General features: G+C 41.3%; 1 protein-coding gene across 1 annotated transcript; it reads right to left on the reverse strand.

Annotated features, from left to right (window-relative positions):
• Positions 1-739: 739 nt before the first annotated feature.
• Positions 740-7,703, reverse strand: tbx22 (T-box transcription factor 22). Its single transcript, XM_051420736.1, has 8 exons — positions 7,273-7,703; positions 6,616-6,871; positions 5,149-5,250; positions 4,856-5,030; positions 3,021-3,185; positions 2,178-2,242; positions 1,861-1,946; positions 740-1,775 (listed from the first exon to the last, which is right to left on the reverse strand). The coding sequence occupies exons 1-8, from the start codon at positions 7,496-7,498 to the stop codon at positions 1,240-1,242; spliced, it is 1,611 nt and encodes a 536-aa protein (XP_051276696.1). The 5' UTR covers positions 7,499-7,703; the 3' UTR covers positions 740-1,239.
• Between the last annotated feature and the right edge of the window lie 13,056 nt (positions 7,704-20,759).

A 20,759-nucleotide genomic window follows, 5' to 3' on the forward strand; every position in this document is an offset into this window, starting at 1 on the left:
TTTGCCTAAACCGCTGTTCCTAGCTCTGCTGAGAGGGAAGGAGGGAGGGATGGTGCAGGGTTTTGATTCTGAACTGAAGGCAGGAATTATCACATCAGCGGCTGAACGGGCGTGCCCCCTTTGGTATGGACAAAAAAACACAGCATTAGGTTGGCCCACAGTAGTGAGAGGCTTTCATTCGGCAAACTAGAATTCACTTTTCTCTAAACCTTCCACATGTCTCCGAAAGTCCTCATACAGCAGTATTGATTTACTGTTGATCCTGGAACAATGTTACAACAATGCTTTAGCACATTTTAGAGGGGAGCGAGCCTTATTCCAATCATGTTAAAGACTGTGCCTAATAAAGGCCTGTATAGAATAACCCTTTCACCCCCATGCGTCTCTGATTAGTCCTGTTATTGGTAATAAAGTACAGGAATGGAAACTGGCCGCCTGAATCCTGGCAGCTGTTGTTCTTCCTCTAAAATCACAGAGAGACTTGATGAGCTCATGTTATTAGTCAGGGGTGGCCAAGCCTGACACTGAGATTCAGTTTAGAGCTAGAAAAGCACATGCAAACATGCTTTTGGTTCATTTCTTATTCAAAATCACCTCCTGTTGCACAATATGTTTTTGATGGTGATGCACTGGGTATTCATGTGAATACAACTGGAAAATATGGAAAAAGGTTTTTTCCTCTTTTCACTTTGTTTATACACAGTGTGTGTGGAAAAAGAACATTTTGAATGCTGGGGTATAATGTGAACAAAACAATAGGAAAAATACTTTAATGGGCACTTATGGTCAGTTTAACAGTCATTCTCATGTTCATTAATATTGATATTACATACCTTAGGTCTGATGCTCTTTGGTAACACCATTACAGCATGTGAAGTAGTTAAGGCGGAAAACAGGTTTTGCCCTGCGGTAAAGAAACTGTGCTTTCTGTCCCAAATAAAAAGCTACATCCTGTCTACATTTCTGTTCACTCCAATGTTGGTCTTTTTGGCTTTACTTGAGTGTGCAGAGTGAAGAGGAGCAGCTCGTAAACCGCTTCTGGAGGAGTTTCTGTGCTGGTAAATCCAACACAGTGTACAAAACAGTTTTTAAATACAAAAAAGTCCCCACAGCCACAGTTCTGTCTTTATTGCTCCTTTGGGTCTTGCTTGAATAGAGAACCAGCCCTCTCTGTTTTGTTGCAATAAGCTTTGGCTTGTTACACTCAATGGGCCGGAGCCTAAAAGTGCGGTCCAGCTGTCAGAGGCAGTGGTTCGTGGTGGGGTGCCACGGAGACTGGCGCAGCAGACAGTCTGTGGTGTCTTCGGCTAGTTTGGCGTGCCGGGAAATAGCTGTGAGTTGGGGGTTCAGGGGGAAACTGTAGCGGTAAAGACAGTAGGGGCCCGCAGTGTCAGAAAGATGAGGGAGGAGAGAAGGCCCCTGGGGGCTGAGGGGGCTGTGGAGGGGGAAGAGGCAGGGGGAGCTCCCCGGAGACCCGTGAAGACATGGGTCCCTACAGTGGGGAACCTTCTTTGCTTGCAGCGCAGAGAGGAGCGGGAGGTCTGTTAGCGGAGACAGCGGGGGCAGGCCTCTCAGTCTGTCTGTGCCCAGGGAAGAGAAGGCTCTGCCAGGCAGCGGGGAACTGGTTGAGGTGGCAGAGGCTTTGCCATAGAGAGGAAAAGCGAGGGTGTGGAGAGCGGCGTCCTGGCAAGCGAAGGTGGAGAATGGGTGAAGGGATGAGGAAGAGGAGAGAGGCAGCAGACTCTTCACACCGCTGGCTGGTGACCCTGAGCTCCCTGTCGAAAGAGGACGTCAGAAACTTGATTCGCAAAGACAAAAACAACGTGGAGCTGAGAAGTAATAGGAGCTGCAGCACTGTACCTTGAAGCTGTATGGTGAATGGCTTGAAGTCCAAGTTGAGAGGGCCTCTCCAGGGATATGATTCCAACAAGCCATCCAACACTCCCCTATACACACAAACACACACATATACTGTAAAAGCACTGAAAAATGTTATTCCCGGTATTTAAATGATAGTTCTGAGAGGTGTGAAATTCGGCACTACACAGTTCAACTTCATTTGAAGGTTTTACGTGGTGTCAAATGTCAGTGGTTGAACCTTAAATCCCTCTTGGGTCCTTTAGCAGAGTACTTTCTGAGCTAAACCAAGTGTCGATGTTTTGTGAGGTTTTCCGTACCTATTCCTTCCTGGATCTCTGAAGCCCTTGGCGAACGGGTTCCTGTCGATCTTTAGTTTCGTGATCTTGCCCAAGAGAGAGGAAAAGACATGGGTTAGAGTGGACGTGTCAAATGCTGATGTGTTAAGCTAACAATGAGCTCAGCTTTACAACAGCACGGAGAGCGGCAGAGCTCTCCCTCAGGGACTGCATCTCCCAGCAGCACCCAGGGCGATCAGCCATGTCAAACAGGGTTCTTGGAGGTCGCACAGTTTTATTTGGTGCTTTAATGGGCTGTGGACTCCAGCAGTCGGCCCAGTCACAGCTTGTTACTGAGTTTCTGTAATAATACGTTCGCTGATCGTAAAATGAGCCCTGATGAAAAGAGCTGGCAGTCCCCGTGGACGGCTCTGTTACTGGGGGAATGGTAGCCAACAATGGGGTCAGCTCCCCTGCACAGGAACACACACACCAGCTCTGAGCAACTGGCCTGGCAGAAAATCGGGACACTGAAATTTATGATTTTGCTGATACCACAGGGAAGTGGGCCTCATCAACTTCATGATATTCCGATTAAAGCGTTAGAGGTCAAGCAGGCCTCAGTTGTTGGCTCATTGAGAAATATAAGTCACTGTGTGATATTTGCTCTCTCAATATTTCTGGCAGATAAAAGATGTAGAATGTAAATGCACATATTTTTGCACAGAAACAAAAATTTGGTTGTTTAAAACAGCAAATAACATTTTAAATATATTGTATTCTGTCATAAAACACATATAGTTTTTTGACTGATAGTCAAATCAATTTGTGATGATGTTTTAAAGTATTTTACTGTTCTACCGGATCAGTTTCAGCTAGTGTTACCTGTTGATTCTGATATGCAGTGACTGTGGTGAACTCAGTTTCTGGGAAGGAAAAGCTGTGCACTCCTTCAGCAGGCAGTGACTGGATCTGAGACAAGTCCATCCGAGGGTCGTGCCGGATGATGTGCACACGTGGCTTGTATTTATGCATCGACTGAAGGATAATCTGGGTGAAGAGATGAAGAGCATGTTTTAAATTTTACCAGTTGAGCCTCAATCATATCACTTTCTTTGAGCTGAACTGCAGAAACAAACATACAGTGCTGCAACTAAGGTTTCATGTCATTCAATTAACTGATGAATCATTTTATGGATGAAATGTTAGACAATAGTGAAAAATATCCATCACAATTTCCTAAAGGTCAAGGCAATGCAAATTGCTCCTTTTGTCCTAATATCCAAAGTACTATCATGTAAGAGAACACTGAAAACAATATTTAACTAACTAGAAAAAATTTAATTAACTTGCCGTTAACTTTTTTGACACTTCACTAATTCATAAATAGACTAAAGATATTAAAGATTAAAGATATACACATTTAAAAACATGTTCTGTATGCAAATAATTTCAATTACACATTAACTATAATAGGTGATATATGAAGGTAACATCATAATAGAACAAAGTATAATTTTACAACAATGTCACAACAGACAATATTTATATTTATTTACATAATACTTCAACAGTACAATACTACATACTATACAGTAATACAATAGTACATGGGCTGTTACGTACATTAAAATGAATATAAATGTATAGATTTAAACATCATTCAATTAGTGTTTCATATATTAATTAGTGGAACTTGACATTATTTTAATTTGACATCTTTAATCACATTTCAAGTACAATCATGTTTGCCTCAGGGAGTTTAATATTGCTAAAGAAAAAAAGTTTGTAGGAGTAAAACTAATTTCCTAAAACACATTTTTTTTTTTTGCAGAACTAATTTTGTATATTTGGTAAATTATATGGTGAAATAAACTAATTAAAATATATTAAAACTAACAGTTGGACCGCTCTGGGGATCTGAGGTCTACAAATATCGAGTTTTCCCTTTCACCTGTTAAAGCAGAAGCCAAATAAATATTGTAATATATATATATAAAGTTTCACAAGCTGATTTCTTTTTCTGAAAGCAGCTCAACTGCCAGATTGAATGCCATAGCACTGCAATATGTGTCAGCTTAAAAAAAAGGTGATTGACCACAACAACAGCAGGGACTATGAGGCGGTTTAAGAGAACCAAGTTTCGTTTCCAGTGCAAACATCTACACCTACATCCCTTCATCTTTTTTTTAAATAATGAATCCTTCTAACACATAAATTCCAGGGTGGTTTTTATAAACATGAGGATCAAGTGAAAAGCCTCCTGTAGTCTCCCCACTCACCACATCTGTACATCACTGAACCTTTACAGGAAGTTCTGGAGCAGAGAAGGATTTCCACTTCCTCTAGCCCTAAAAGACATACAGGCTTTCTCTCTCGAAGATATGGTTCAATATGTGTGCGACCGCAATCCAAGACGGACTGAAGCTGCCAAAGCTCTTAAAGACTGACTCTACTGCTCCTTTACCATTATACTACCAGCTGATGTGAGCTCTCTCAAATTACACTCACACTAAGAAATGTATAGAATTTATTTTTATTATTATAAGTCAAGACATTAAAAATACACAAGAATAATAAACCAGAGTAAGAAAAAAGAAATGTACCTCACACCATTTTAACTTAAATGTCTCACCAGTAGGCCTACTGCATACATTGTCACTATCAGCTGGACAGGGAGAAAGAGGAAGAAGCAGCGCATGCTCAGATGGGTTACCTACATGTCCCTTATCGTCCATCTCATTGTTGGTGAGCTTGACCCGGTCAAAGCTTACGACCTGACGCATCCACGTCTCTCCTGCGCACGGCGAATCCGGGTGCACATAGAGGCGGGGAGAGATGCAGGAGTGGTCCGTGTTTCCAGCCACCATCCACTGCGAGCTGTGGTACACATACCTGCGGGGGTGTATGCATGGACGTAAATACACCAATAGATAGATAGAGAGTGAGTTATAGTAATAAACACACACACACACACACACACACACACACACACACACACACACACACACACCTGTAGCGTTTTGAGTCCACGGGCATGACGTCCATTGCGATGTAATACTGCTGGCACGGGTCCAGATTGCGCACTTTTACGCGCACAGACGGAAACATTCTCCTGAAGAGAGGAGAGAAAATACACACACAGCACATTCGTTAGGAATTAGAAATGACTTATTTATATCTCTTTTTAACAAAATCTCTTTTAAACCTTTCTTAAAACGGGTAAAAGTGTGTTTGACCGTCGTGGATTTTACATCATAAAACCACACAGAACGAGATCACCTTAAGGCAGAAATTTCCTGCCTGTCGCGGCCAAGTTCAGAGGGAAAGTTCAGGGAACTCGCGGGGCCATGAGGGCATCTTCACTGCCGAGATTTATAGCGTGTGTTCTCCGTAATTGAATAAACGGAACCTAGATTTCAGCAAGTAGTTATGTCCCAATAACTCATTTCTGGAAGGACGAGACGCGCCTGACTACATATCAGACCACAAATGGATTTCCTTTAAAGATAAAGATAATGTAATCGACCAAGAATACATCTGTGTCACATGGTTCCATTATGTAATTGATAGTCCTGCATCATAAATAACTAGTTAATTCAGTTCGACAAAATCTAATAATTTTTATAAATTTCAGTTACTTTCAGGAGAACATATAAATCTGCTTCACATGATAACCTTTATAATATGCTTTATTTCTTTTTTTATTCCAAAATATCAGAGAAACAATAAAAACGCATAGACTGTGAAATTAAAAGTATATTTCCACATGTTAACCCAAACAAGATAAGACAAATACACACTAAAAACATACAAATTCTGGTGTATAATGTATTAATCATTAACTCCAGAGTTCAGCTAATTTGTTTAGAGTGTAAACCTGACGGCTGCAGCGCGTTCAGAGCCGTTTTACACCTCATAAACGCGCACCTGTGACCATTGAACGGTTCATGTAAATATCCTATCATAACCTCTCATTGATAGTCACCACTCAAGCTTGTGCTTCATTTACAAAACACACTCGAACACGGAAGCAAACATGTTATTATAACCAACTGAAAACGAAAGACTGCTTAGTCTTATGGGTCTTTACTGTTAAAGCAGTCCGGCCCGGGTTTCTGTGTGGGGCCTGCTCTTATTTCTGTGTGATTAACTTTTGTAAACTTTTGTTTATCATATTGAGAGAAAGTATTAAGGGTTTTTTTTTTAAAAGAGTAAATGATCCCACCCTAAAGGTCAACACATTATTTTGTTTTAGGTCATGTGTAGAAGTTTTCTTCAAAATAATTCAGCAAATATACCAAATAATGGATAGTATTATAAATAGACCCAGTAACTACCTGTTGAATAGTAATGGTTCCCTTGGGAGTTTGAAAGTTAGAAACAATGCATAAAGACACCTAAAGGCCAGGGTTTTTATACAGCCCTCTCCATATTTGCTACCATTATAAAATCGGTGTTTCTCATCCACATTCTCTACCTGCCAGCTTTAGTGATGATCATCTCGGTACCGATCTCATAGAATCTCTTCCATAGCTCGGAACCCTGCAGCTCTACCCGGACCTCTCTGTCCGGGCGGCAGTCGCTCTCCTTCGGGTTACTCTCCTCCCCGCCGGGGTCAGCCTCCTCAGCCCCTGATCCGACAGTCTGTCTCTCCGGGTCACAGGAGGTGTCCTCTGTCCTCCTCGGCGTTGAACCTGATTTCTTCATCTGGCTGACCGAATATTCGTTCAAGCCTATAAAAGGACAAAGACTGGGTTGAGAAAAGAAGTCTAATAATATGCAAATATGCAACATTTTGCTTTCCAAAAGTTTAAAACTTTAACTTTTTGATTTGAATAAGCTGCAGATTATGAATTATGAATGTTTAATCTTACAAAAGGAAAGTTTTCCAACTAACATGGAGAATATTTGTAAAACTTTCCCCCTTTATCTGATCATTTTGTTTTTTAACTGATGGAATATAAAAAACAAGTTTAATTGTGAAAATGTAATAAAATAAAATACAGGCCGGATTGAGGAAAATAATTGTTAAATGCCTGTTTTGTAATGGCTTTTGTTGTTCCATATTGTGCTTAAAATGCGTGTATATTAAAGGTAGGCTATTGTCGAACATCCAACAGTCCTTCTGCCTCACCGGTGAAGATGCTCGTATCACTGCCGGTGTCTGAAGCTGAACTTGACTCGTGTCCCTCCGACACTTTCATCCTCTTACACGGTTTCCCGACCAGCGCTTCCACCGAAAAAGCGTGAGCCCGGGAACTTAGACCCTGCATCTTAGCGAAAGATCCCGTCTTTCTACGAGTCGTATATCCGTTTGAACTTTGACTTTGTCCCGCACAAGGTTCACTGTTCGAGCTCATTCAGGACAGTACGGCGCAGAACAGGCAGCAGCAGCAGCAGCAGCAGGAGCAGGAGCACCTCAGGGAGCCCCTCTTCTCTCACGGCGGCTCCGTGACGCTGCGTAATTGATCCGGTGCGTTCCCATGTGTTCTCCAAGACGCGCACCCTCATCCAAAATCCTTGATTATTGGCACGCCTCTCCTCCCCACTACAATATTCCCCTCTCTCCCCCTTTATCCGTTTCTGTGTCTCCCCTTTCCTTTCTGTCTCACAGAGGGCTTGTTCCTCTGGTTCCCCTCTGCGCGTCACAGAGAGGGAGGGAAGAGCGCAGCATGCATTCCTCCACATGGGCTAGCGCTGCAAAAAATACACACACTGATACTTATCCTGGTCTTCAATCTTAACTTCCTGAGACAAATGACAAATATATGTTGCTGCAAAAGTGAAATAAAACCTTTTTTTTAATCTCTGCAGCAAGCACATTCTTTCCATTTGGAACTGTCACTATTTGAAACGATGCAAAATGAGGTAGATACAGAGGTAGGTAGGTAGGTACTTAATCAGTATCAGCAGGTGTAATTTGATGCAAGACAGTTTAATTCAGTTCATTTGTTAGGAAACAGGTTAAATAAATTAAGTAAATCAGTTGCCATTTTCGCACTAGCTGGAGAAAACTAATGAGACTCTATAAACAACTGATATTTTTTGCAGTGTTCGCTTGGTCTCAGTGGCCTTTGAGCATCCAGGACAGCCAGCAGCATCTTTACGCGCAGTGGATGATGATACTGCTGAGGGTGAATGCTAAAAGATGGATTTTTTTTATGTTTGTGGCATTTTGTAATATAATGCAGGTTCAAAAATAAAATGTGAGAGGCCTCAAAACAATAATAATAATATTAATGTTAGAAAATTGATGAAACATCTTAAAGCTGATGAAGTATTCCAGGCAAGATTTAAGACTCCAATGTGATTTACTTAAAAATTGAGGAGCACATTTCCTCTAATTGTTTGAGCACAAGCAAACTTTTTGATTGACCCGCGTGTTTTTCATGTTGCTTTTTCCCCATTTAGACATCCGATAGATAAATAGAAAGGACATTTTAGAGCGCTGGGGAGGGAGTGTAGGCACAAATATTTAAGTCTTTTAATTCAGACCATCTGGAAGGTAAAATATCTCCATGAAACTCGCTGCATTTCTGTTGAAGCTAACATTTCCTATATTAATTTGAAGGCTTTCCTTAAAGCGGTCCCTTGTCTCCCGTCCCTCCGGTATAGAAGTGGGATTTTTGTCTTTGCGGTGCCCGGTGAGGGTGTGCGCCAGTCTGGTTCTCATAAGTGCGGAGATCAGATGGAGTTCGGCGCACAGGGGAAAACTGGGCCGTAATGACAGCTCGGGATTATTACATTACTGCTCGACATGAAATAGATCCGCTTTACACAAATAAAAGTCAGCGAAGGCTCTATTTAAAATGTTTTTTAATCACATGATATAATTGCTGTGAGGAGAAAACAAATGAGGGCTGTGTTTACGACACGGTTGGTTTGGTTGGTGATGGAAATCTCAGACAACAGCCGGGAAATGGAGAACTATGACCAACCGGAATCACATGCTCTCTGTCATCATAACCTGTTTCAGGACTGCGTGCTGGATTTATGTTTATTCTTTCCTAACTTGTCGTTTTCTTTCAATAGTGTAAAAAAAAAAAAAAAAAAGTGCGTCCCAAACACGCGGCCTTGAGGGAAAAAAGTGCAACAGAAATAACCGTCCGCATATTTCCGAGCGCGCAGGCCTGCTGCTGCGTCTTACTGAAATAAAAGACGAAAGAAAGCGATAGAAATAGCCTGTGTAGTTTCCTTCCACTGCAGTCTGAGAGATTATTTTTCCATGTTGTCTTCAGCCGTCAGCCCATAAATCTTCGTCATGGGATTATGGGATGTCAGCCGAGTGACGACGGGCGCGCAGGCGAGTGATGCCTGGCTCTGAACACAACAGGAAGCTGCTTCTAGTTGTTTTATGATTCTTAATCCAGTGCAAATCTGCGTTTGTCCCATTCAGGGATGTTTGGCACACATGTTTCCTCTTATTAAGCACAATACGCACGCTTGGCGGAAACTAGAGACTCAAATCCAATTTAGCGTGGGCCTCAGGTTTCCGTTAATGCGGAAGTTTGATGACCAGCTGCAATTAAGGCTTTCCGATCATTTTGCGCCTTCAGGCCCGCTCGCATGCTGTTGATGTGCGGATCCACGGCCCTAATTAATAATCATTGGTGAGTAATTGGTTTGCAATTGAAACATAGTGGCAGGCCTTATAGGCTCAAATGCAACACATCAATCATGAAGGTAACTTACATTTAAGTTGGTTAAAGGGGGATTGTGCTGTTTATGATATATACAGCTTTTATGAATTACAGTTTTTATCTCAATTTTAGGATAAATTATTTGTTTTATGACATTCACAGTGACGTGTTTTCTCTATGACCTGATGACTGACACGTTGAAGTCTCTGTGTGTGTGTGTGTGTGTGTGTGTGTGGCTGAAGGCTGGTGCCCAAAGAGTAATCACGACCAGCCATACACTCATGTTAGTCGTCTGTCTGTACTGTATATGTGCACATGCTCACAAATTAGTTCATGCACATGTGTGTTTGTTTGTGTGTGTGTGTGTGTGTGTGTGTGTGTGTGTGTTTATAAACAGGTCTGTCTTTCTGTTGCTCAGTGCTGAGTGGATGTGACGGGGCCCCCTGATGGTTTGTTTTAAGTTGGATCCTGATGCTGAGCAGTTAGTGTGTGTGTGTGTGTGTGTGTGTGTGTGTGTGTGTTTTCGTGTGTGTGTGTGTGTGTGTGTGTGTGTGTGTGTGAGGGTTATTCTGGGCATGGGCTGCTGCAGCGGATGCCCACTCACTGCCAAACGTCAAACTTCCACCACCCGTCCACTGTGACATGTGTGGAGTGTTTGAATATGGAACGCTGTATACACTTAGTGTGTCGTGGCGCTAATGGGATGTGAGTTTTCTGTATTGGACATGAATGAACGCTCACCTGGAAAACACACTAAATACTGAGACAATGACGTGCTAATTGTTTCCAACTCATAAATCTTGAAAACCTCATCTTCAGTGAGGATTTCAAGTAGCATATGGACTGAGTGTTATTTACTTATGTTGTTGCTGGCTGCTTCTAATTCTACTTTAAACAGGCGGTGCCAAAACATCCTGAGCTGATGCAAAACAAAGATGAAGAAGAGGAGTTGAGCAGAAACAGAACGAAGGCAACCAGTCAAAGCTTTTTACAACACGACCGATTACAGAGTGACAAATTCCTTCGACCCTGACATGTCATCAGCTCCCATGGCGTGTGTGGAAGTGTGGATGAGTGTGTTTGTGTAGTGTCACATCTGCTACTCATAACCTCCTTCTTGTCTCTCTCTCAGGGGGTACAGCTGTCTGAGGTACAGAGTGTTTCTGAGAATCCCTGCAGGGATCCTGTCTGTGCAGAAACAGTCTCTTCATGGCTTCTGCAGCAGTGCTAATGGGTGAGTCAGTGTGTCGCTGATCACATCCTTCTCTGCCTATAGGAGTTAACTGATTGTGTCTGCCAGCACAGTTTCATTTCCCCTCCTTGATTTGCTGTTGAAAAGCATTCAAATTCGCTCTTCCAATCAGCGATTACCGAGAGAAGCGTTTAATCTGATTTGGCTGCTGATGACACAGAGGAAAATCTCTCCTTGTGAACCACATGAGAGTTGACGCTGCTTTATCATCACCCTCCTCCATCAAACAATCCAGGAAACTATATGTAAAGCATCTTTCATGCAGGTTTGTGCAGTACAAAGTGCTTTACAGATGACTGACACACAGGACAGTGGAAATAGAAACAGTAAAACTATAAGAATAAAGACATATGTGAATAAAAACACATTGTAACAACAAAACTGAAATCATTAAAAAAAGATAATAAACTTTTTTTAATTTAGACTTAATATATAAAAGTTTTAAGCTTTTATTTAAGGATAATAATCTATATTTTTATTATTGTAAACAAATACTTTTGCCCTTACTCACAAGTATTTTCTATTTCTCTGTGTTGTCCAATAACTGTTAAAAACACTGGCTGACACGTTCCTCGCATGGACATTGTACCAAACCAGCGGCTGAAAATCGTCCCCAACTAATTCACTATTTACTCCTTTATAATGTTTGCCAAAAAAACAACAACCTACAGAGCGCAGCTGTTTAAGGAAATTAGGAAGCCGTGTTAAAAACAAAGGTATGTTTTTGACCTTGTTTTAAAGATTTACATCTTTGGCAGGAACCGATGGGCTACGAGCTGAGAAGCACAGACAGAGTTGGGAAGTATAAGAGACAGACTATGGCTCTGTTGGTTTTAGTGTTTTCATGTGATTTGTTTACTGTATAAAAACTAAAAATTATTACCAGCCTCATCCTTTAAAGATTTCAACACTCTGCCGCTCTCTGATGCCCGGGCAGGCCGTTCCAATTTAAATTTGATGCGTGCTAAAATGTGTTCTCTCTCTCCCTCTGGTCCTAGTCAGCACTCGGGCAACATATTTCTGAATTAACTGCAGCACATTTATAACACGATGAGCGTTACAATAGTCAAAGTTGAAAGAGATAAAAGTGCCATTAGTTTTTCTGTGTTGCCATCCAGCACCTTTCCTTTCCCTCTGTGCAGCACCTCTCTGGGTCTCCGGGCTGGCAGCATTTGAGGAGCCTGGGCACGAAGCCTGGTACTACCGCCTTCCCCCTACCCACAGTGTAGGAAGATTTAATGGCTCATGTGCCACGGCATCCAGCCTTTACTGGCTCCCTCTGCCTCCGCCAGGCCTGGGCGGGTAACGAGGGATGAGGGCAAGGGGAAAAGAGGAGAGGAGAGTAACATCTGTGCCAAGACGCAGCCTCCTCCTCTCACCACAAGTGTGTTGTGAATTATCTTCTCCCACTCCCCCCTTCTTTCTCTCTTTCTCTTCCTAAGCCTTTAGTTATCCCTTACTACTCACCCTCTTCCTATTAAACACATATAGATCTTCATCTGTCCACAGCGCTTTCATGAGGCCCGCTGTGAATCCGACTCTATGGCACATTCATCTCACTTGTTTGGATAACTAATTCTTTTTGATGAAAATTGCCTTTTCTTTTCTCTCTCTCTCTCCCTGACTGCCAGTAACTGTGTGGTTAATGGTTGCGGTAAAAAGAAACAAAAACAGGCGTAATTGATAATGAGAGTCAGACTCTGCATGTGAGGATCTCAGTCGAGCGCCTTTTCTCTCCCCACCGTCTCATCAGATCCTCGGAGTGATGGCTCAGACGGGCAGCTCTGCCAAGCAGGACTCTTCCCAGAAGGATGTCAAGGGATGGAAAACTAATCCACAGGGTGTTAAGAGTGTAATTTCCTAATACCATAATGTGTAACTAGCACATTATATTGGGCTGTTTGGATAAAATAATAAACGTGAACAATGCCAGCACTCAAACATAAACACACTTTCAGAATGTTAGCTGACTTAAGGGAGAGTTTGAAACGTGTTGAGGGCTCCTTTTGGTGTTGTTAACATGCATGGTGAGGGGAAGTAGTAATTATTTAGGGGAAAACCATCGTTCTATGTGGTGGGAGGTTGTTGAGGAACCCCACAGTCACACGTCTTTATCTGTTTTTGTCCCACTGAGCGCAATCATTCCGAACACAAATATTTTTTATCAAAGCCTCGCCACAATGGAGGGGAATTATTTTTAGATTGCTCTGATAAATGAAGGGTTTCATATATCTGGATGTGGTCGTCGGGGGGGGGAGTGAAAATGTAGGAGAAAAGGGAGAAAGAGCTGAAAAAAAATCTGGCAGAGCCACAAAAGCTTTTAAAACAACATGTGAAAAATCTGCAGTTCTTTAACAGTTAGCTTGTCATTTTTATTTGCCTCTTCAGATGGTGGCAGCGGTTGTCTTTCAGGCAGTGCCAGCTGGGATTGGCTGCTGGCTAGAAGGCGCAGGCCTGGCCCCGGGTAGCACTCTTATTATCATCACCACACACTGTAATTCACATGTCAATCACAGCCCAGAGAGTGCAGGGTTGAGGGGAGAGGGGCTGGTTAGAAGGGGCCGCCGACTGGGGTGATGGGCTGGGCGGGGCGGGGGCTATACGCTGAATACTTCCAGCAGGCCCTAATCGGACCTTTCATCCCTCATCTCTGCAAAATGGGCCTGGATAGAGGTATGATTGGTTATACAGGGCTGGCCTGAACTGAAGCAGGAGGCTTCAGTTCTGGACTGGCTGCTGTAAGAATAGGAGTGACCTCTGAGAAAGGTTAAACTGTCAGAGTTTGGCCGGTCTGGCCTGGCTCGAGTTAGACTCTAGCTGGGGTAGACAGGATGAACTGAGCAAAGAATGAGAATAGAGGAAATAGTGTTAATCTAGCAAGAATTCTATGTTATTAAGCCAACAGTCACAAAGATGAAAAATGTCTTTTTAGGCTGAAGAACAGTTGGTCATAATGTGCGTGCATAGTTTGGGCAATGAGGGTTTTTTTGAGACAATATGTTTATTGAGATTTTCCCTCTTCTCCCCCACCACAATGAACAAAATATATAATACAGTCAATCAATACATACATTAGACTAGGAAATTAGTTTTTTAATGCTTAAGTTTGAATCAGAACTGTTAATTTTGCATTTGATGTCCCTCCACTTAGTTGCACTAACGGTACAACTGAGTGGAGGTATATGCATCTGTTTGGTGTGATGAGTCAAAGAGGTCCTGTGGATTATGGTTGACACTTCTGACCATCAAATGGGAGCTGTGCCTTGGTCACTGCGACAAAAGTATTAAGGGATCAGGGATTGCCCTACTTCTGATCCGAGTTACATTTCACATAATTACAAAAAGTCTAATAATACAATAATGTTTTAAGTAAATGCCAAATGTTCTGGAGGTGAGCATTACTAACATTCAGCTGCAGGGGGAGAGAGGTGTGGAGGGAGTCGTTTTGAAGCCTCGAGTTTGGTGTTATAGCGGAGATGACGTACTGCGAGTTGAGCTGCTTTCACTGGCTGCTCTGTTTCGACAAGTTCGGAAACAATTGCTGCTCAGCTGGTTACGCAATATCTTGTATTACAGCTAAACAGTACACTAAAATATGTTTGAAGACTTGAAACTAGCAATTGAGACCATAAACTCATTAGGAAACCATTCACTAATAAATATATGAGAAGTCAGGTTATTTCTCCATTAGAGTGCATGGTATCAGTGTTTTATTGCAGCCAATGGAGCTGCCCCCTGCTGGCCATTACATAGAATACACATTTAAGACACTTCCGCATTGGCTTCACTTCACAGACCCGGAAGCTCTGTCCATTAAATATACGGTCAGCATAATTACGTAAACATTCATCGTTTTCAGTCTGTTGTGCTTGTAAGAGCCAAAAGTCTTAATTCCAGGTGTCTTCGATCTTCTGATAGACACTGTGCATATTGTGTCTCTGAGCTTGTCTCATGCTCACAGTGAGTGAATGTGGTGGGCACGCGTAGGTGTGTGAATTTTATGATTTTGTGAGATTCAGCAGAAATGATGTTGGCACTGGCCGACACAACAACTGTCTGCCGGCAAGTTTGTGATAAACATGCGAGAGTTGTAGTTAACTTTCCCAGTGTAACATTTCCACACCTTGTAACCTAACATGAATTTGGCAAATGTTAGCTTTCAGGCTATTTCTCTGTTAGCCCGTCATTTTGATGGGATGCCAATTGTTCCGTCGGCTCATTATTCCGAAACCCAAATAGTCCAAAAAATATTCCAAAAAACAAAAGCCCAGTGCTTCGAAGAACACATTCTACGTGGAGTTCTTTTTTGCCCTCACTGTTGGTGTATTTGGACATGTAGGACAGGATGAAGTCAGGTGACCTTTGTTGTTATAGTCAGGTGACATTCGTCATTGTAGTAAGGTTGTGCAACAGAGGTAGTTTGGTTTGAAGATTATAGTTAATTTCTGTCAATAGCTCCTCCTAAAAGTACACACTGGACCTGTTAAATAAATTGGAATTAGACAAAAAAATATTATTTGGTGGTCTGATAAACACGAACAGTTAACAGTAAGAAATAATAAACAATTTGGGTTTTTTTTAAACTTTTGTTCTGTTAATGATTTTTCAAAAATAATGTAAATTAAAAAAAGTTATGTCACGTTTTGCTAAATGGCTATATTTCCAGCGTATTTCCATTTATTCTAAACTGCTTTAATACAACTAACTCTGGAACACATATCTCTCCATTTATACATATGTAGATGAAATAAAGTAATACCTACATTAACAAAGGACTGAAAGTTAAGATGTCTTAACCTATTTAAAAGTCTTTACTAGCAAATACATTCCCTGAAGTTTTGATGGTGCAACACAGTTTAACTAGTAAAAGTTACATTTACAGACACATAAGCTGGTGAAACACAGGCCTCTTGCAATCCCACTGAATGCCATCACCAGTGATACACTGTGACACAACACCTGTGGACATTAAAATCCACATACACGATGTTAAAGGTTTTGACACTGATATGTAAGCCGGAGCAACTGCGCCACTGAAGTCACTCTTCAGACGAGCAACATGCAACATGTCTTTAGTCGTATTCAGATTGTCCTCACATATATAGAGAAGCCTTTTCTCTTTCCTGACTTTATTCCCACTCCAAGAGACTTTCTTCAGCCCCGTAGAGACACTATAATTTAAAGGCTGCCGAAATGGGAACTCAAAAGACAACATGCTATTTCAATCAAAAGCCCAGTTCAAGCCCCATCATCCTGCCTGCCAAAGCGTGGTGTAACTCACACACACAAACACACACATGCAGAGAGCTCGCCTGCCAACGTGTGGTTTGCATTCACGATGCCTTAATGCCTTGTGGTTAGTGCTCTATCAGGGCCATGAGAAATGATTTATTAGTGGCTCCCGCCTGTATTTATAGATAATGAGCCTCCGTCAGTGTTAATAAAGAGATCCATTCTCAGCCTGGAAATACAGCACCTCTTTAAGGGATTACTGTCACTGCTAAACAATAGCTGGTCCTCCAAAGATAGCCCTGTAGCGTGTGTATTAAGGAGAGTGTAATAGTGTGTTCATGTACGTTGTGGGATAGGGGTTAAAATAGCGACAGGCTGGAGCAGGAGAAACAATCTCTCTGTCCTTCTTTCCACAGGCTCATTCATTAAATATACACATTTATCTTCACACAAAATAACTTTCCTGCTATTGTATTCAAACTTTTCAAGTCTAAGCTTTTCTCCTCGGGCTCTCCACTCATCCATTTTTATAGAAGCTGGTGTTGGCAATAATCATTCCTCATTTGCTGTGGCTCAGATGTTGGAGGAGAGCGGAGCAGCATGAATAAGTGTTTCCCTTGTAGACCTACTTTTGCACTTTAGTCTGTCTACATGTCAGTCACATATACAAGTGTGTGTGTGTGTGTGTGTGTGTGTGTGTGTGTGTGTGTGTGTGTGTGTGTGTGAGATGATGAGGATGAAAGGGAGACATGGAGACACATGAGCACTCTGGCAGTGAAGTGTGTTTGTGTGACATCATTCTGTCTCCCTCTGGTTTCAATCAGCCCATCCTCCCCTGTTAATGACACCTGATAGATTAATGACTGATAAAGAGTGTGTTTGTGTGTGTGTGTGTGTGTGTGTGTGTGTGTGTGTGTGTTGGTAGAGGCCCACAGAAAGCCCGCAATCAGACGGTTCTCAAATTAGCGCTCCATAACTACATCCTGACCGGGGCTTAGACTTTTGAAGCGCAGGAAAGTCCTTCCAGACAATCAAACACACACACACACACACACACACACACACACACACACACACACACACACACACACATACACACATATGTAGGCTATCACTTTCATCCACATTATATCACATCACATTTGTCTTCTTTCTAGCATGGTGAACTTTGACATGGTGAGAAACGGGGATGGTGTTGGGGATGTCATCAATTTTAGCAGCTTACTCTTATATCCTCCGATCCTCCCCCTGCGTCAAGCACACACACACACACACATACACACGCACGCACGCACGCACGCACGCACGCACGCACACACACACACACACACAGCCTTACTTTAACAAAACACAATGATGCTTTTAGGTATTATGGGTCATATGAAATCATCAAGCCCCATGAAGACCACACATTTATCGTAGCGGCCATACACAGAGTTGCACACATTTTACAATCTACACCTCGTTGTTTGACTGACCTCAAGTTAGTTTATTTTTAAGTACTACTACTACTAATAATAACAATAATAATGATTATTTATATAGAATTCATTAAAAAGTCATGCACATTAAAAATTAAGATTAAGTACCAACAATAAAAATGAAAGAAAAGGAAGAACATATTATTACAAACAACACGCAACACTATAATTTACACCATTTGCACAAAGTAAATAATTCATTCAGGCTTTTTAGATTTAATAAGATATTGAAGTCAACTTTTGTCCATGTAAAAATTTTCATTTTGCCGGTAAATCCTCCTCAACCATTATTTGCTTTCTTTTAATGGCTTACCGATCCATAAAACCTTAATAAATTACTTATCTTTGATTTCACATATTTATCTATTGATAGAAGAAGTTGATTTTCTTTTAAAAACGCAAAAAAAAGACATTAACATTTATTTGTCCTGTTAAATATGGTAATATTTACACTAGATAAAAGCACATATTTTTGAAATTGAAGTTGTTTTGAATCCAATTAGTACCAATTTTTGCTATAACTCCTTGTAGAAAAAAAAAACTGTAAAAATGTTTCTCTGCACAATGGCAATACTGGAACAAGAAAATGCAACAGATTATAATTTTATTTTTGAATGTGACATAATGAAAATACATAATATGTGTGGATCAGAAAAGTATGAAGATCTGAAATCCCTAACTTTGTTTACGAGGCATTTTCCTGGAAAATAACTAAAAGCAACCCCTATTAGGACAAAAAAAAGTGTGTAAAGAAAAACTTAAAAGCTTCACCTCTAGATGCCACTAAATCTTACACACTGGTCCTTTAAGTGCTGTAAAGGAAAGTATTAAATTCCACGGTGGTAAAGTTCTGCATTAAAGGAGGTTTACTCTTTGTCGGCTTTAATTCACAGAATATTGACTGCTCTCATTGTTTTTCACTGCTTCACCCTTATTCACACCTGAGTTCTAGTACACCGTCTTCTTGGTCACTAGGAGCAGTTGGTCTTATAGTGGATTGCTCATTGGTACTTCAACAGTAGTTGCTGAAAGAAAGGGGAGAGTCTGTTTTTTTCTGTATTACTCCAGCCTGGTATATGACCAAACAGCCTTACAAAGACCTCTTACCTAACCTCTGCAGGCTACTAAAACCTGTAGCCTCATGGCTTTTAGCCATAAGAGTTTCAAGTCTGTCAGTTCTCTGCTGTACCCGCTGTATGATGTGAGGACAGTTTCTCTCTGAGTTTAATAAAGAGGCTGGAATAAAAAGCCTTCAAACGACCTCTGTGTCATAATTGAAGAAAAATACAGATCAGTGTATCGTCCTCCAGTGGAAAGGTGCTCTGTGTGTGTGTGTGTGTGTGTGTGTGTGTGTGTGTCTCTTTCTGTTCCTCCGGTGAACCTGACAAAGGTGACGTCACTGAATCTGGAAGTGATTCGACCAGGCTATGATGCTATTGGCCACGATTCAGAAGAGGGTGTGTGTGAGTCTGTCTGTCTGTGTGTGTGTGTGTGTGTGTGTGTGTGTGTGTTGTGTGTGTGTGTGTGTGTGTGTGTGCGCGCGCTCTACCGACGCAAAGTCAACATGGCCGAAGTGTACATGTAGCGCTCTGGAGCAGTCTCATGAAGATGAGGTAATTTCCCCAGAGTTTAACCCTCAGGAACATAACAGACATGCGTCCATTTCCATCCCTCCATTCTTCTCTGTATCCTTTCATCCTTCTAGATTCTGCTTTTCCCTTTCTACCTGTGCCAGTTGCTTACCTTGAGTTGTCTTTCATCACATACATGTGTGACCCAACTTTTTACTTTCTTCCTGTCATACCATTTGTCCTCTCCTTCACTCCTACAATTCAAAAATCCTTTGACTCTTTAGTCTTCTGTTTTTCTGTCTTTTCACCAGACAGCAACATTAGCTCACACAATCAGAATAAAAATACCCATTCCTCTTGAGTAGTTATAAAACATAGTGTTACATCATATATTATTTTAGCCTAAAAAAAGATTCAAATTGAATTAAAATTCAATGTGTTTGTGAGTGAAAGAGAGCCGTGCAACGAACAATTACAAAGAAGAAAGTTTTAATACTTTCAGGTTCATTGTAAACTTATCCCAGTTATACTTTAAGAGCTTACAAAGTGGAGATTTATCACAAATTAAATCAAGTTACACCACTTAAATGTCTTATATTTGTTTATTAAGATCCACATTAGCTTCTCCATAACAGCCATTATTCTTCCTGGAGTCCACACAGTTCCCATGGTGACAGTACTAAACAACTATATACACATTACTCCTCACGATACACTAACACACCGTAATGCACATATACTGTAAATAAAACAATAACTATCGACACAATAACACATGAACATACAGACAGAGCTAATGTTAAACTTCAAGAGTGAAGTGTAGATGAGGAATGCTAATATGATTTGATTAATTGGAACCAACAGAAATATTTAAAATTGCCCTTCACAAAAATAACACCTCAGATTTTCTAAAAGTTATGTCAGTAACATTTTGGTCGGTAACTAAATAACATCAGCTAGGTTAGTGTAATTGCTAACCTACTCATTCTAAATGGCAACACACATATTTCTACTGACTGTTAAGTTTAATATATATAAACTGTAATTTTCAGAAGGTGCTGCAGCCAAACAGACATTTCCTAGCTTTAGTAGCTATGACCCTCCTTAAGTTTTAATGGTGCAACACACTAGCTAAAATGTAGTTAAGAAGTTATGTAAGGCTTTACATATATATGAATAGCCTAACCACCACCAACCACCCAACCGAGCTCCTTCAGCATGAAATTATTACATTTCCCTGAGGTGAGCCAAACTGAGAGGATGAAGACCGGCAGACAGGCAGTGCTATGGGAGAGCGAAGGTAGCTTTAGAAGCTGATACTCACAGGAAAGACTCATTTGTCACCCTTGTCTCAAAGCCACATGTGATTGCCAAAAGTGTGTGTGTGGTGGGGCAAGGATCATGAGAGTGTGATGCACGCTGATTTTGGGGGAGGAGGGATCTGA

Source organism: Dicentrarchus labrax, unplaced genomic scaffold, assembly GCF_905237075.1.
Source record: "Dicentrarchus labrax unplaced genomic scaffold, dlabrax2021, whole genome shotgun sequence".
Classification (NCBI taxonomy): domain Eukaryota; kingdom Metazoa; phylum Chordata; class Actinopteri; family Moronidae; genus Dicentrarchus; species Dicentrarchus labrax.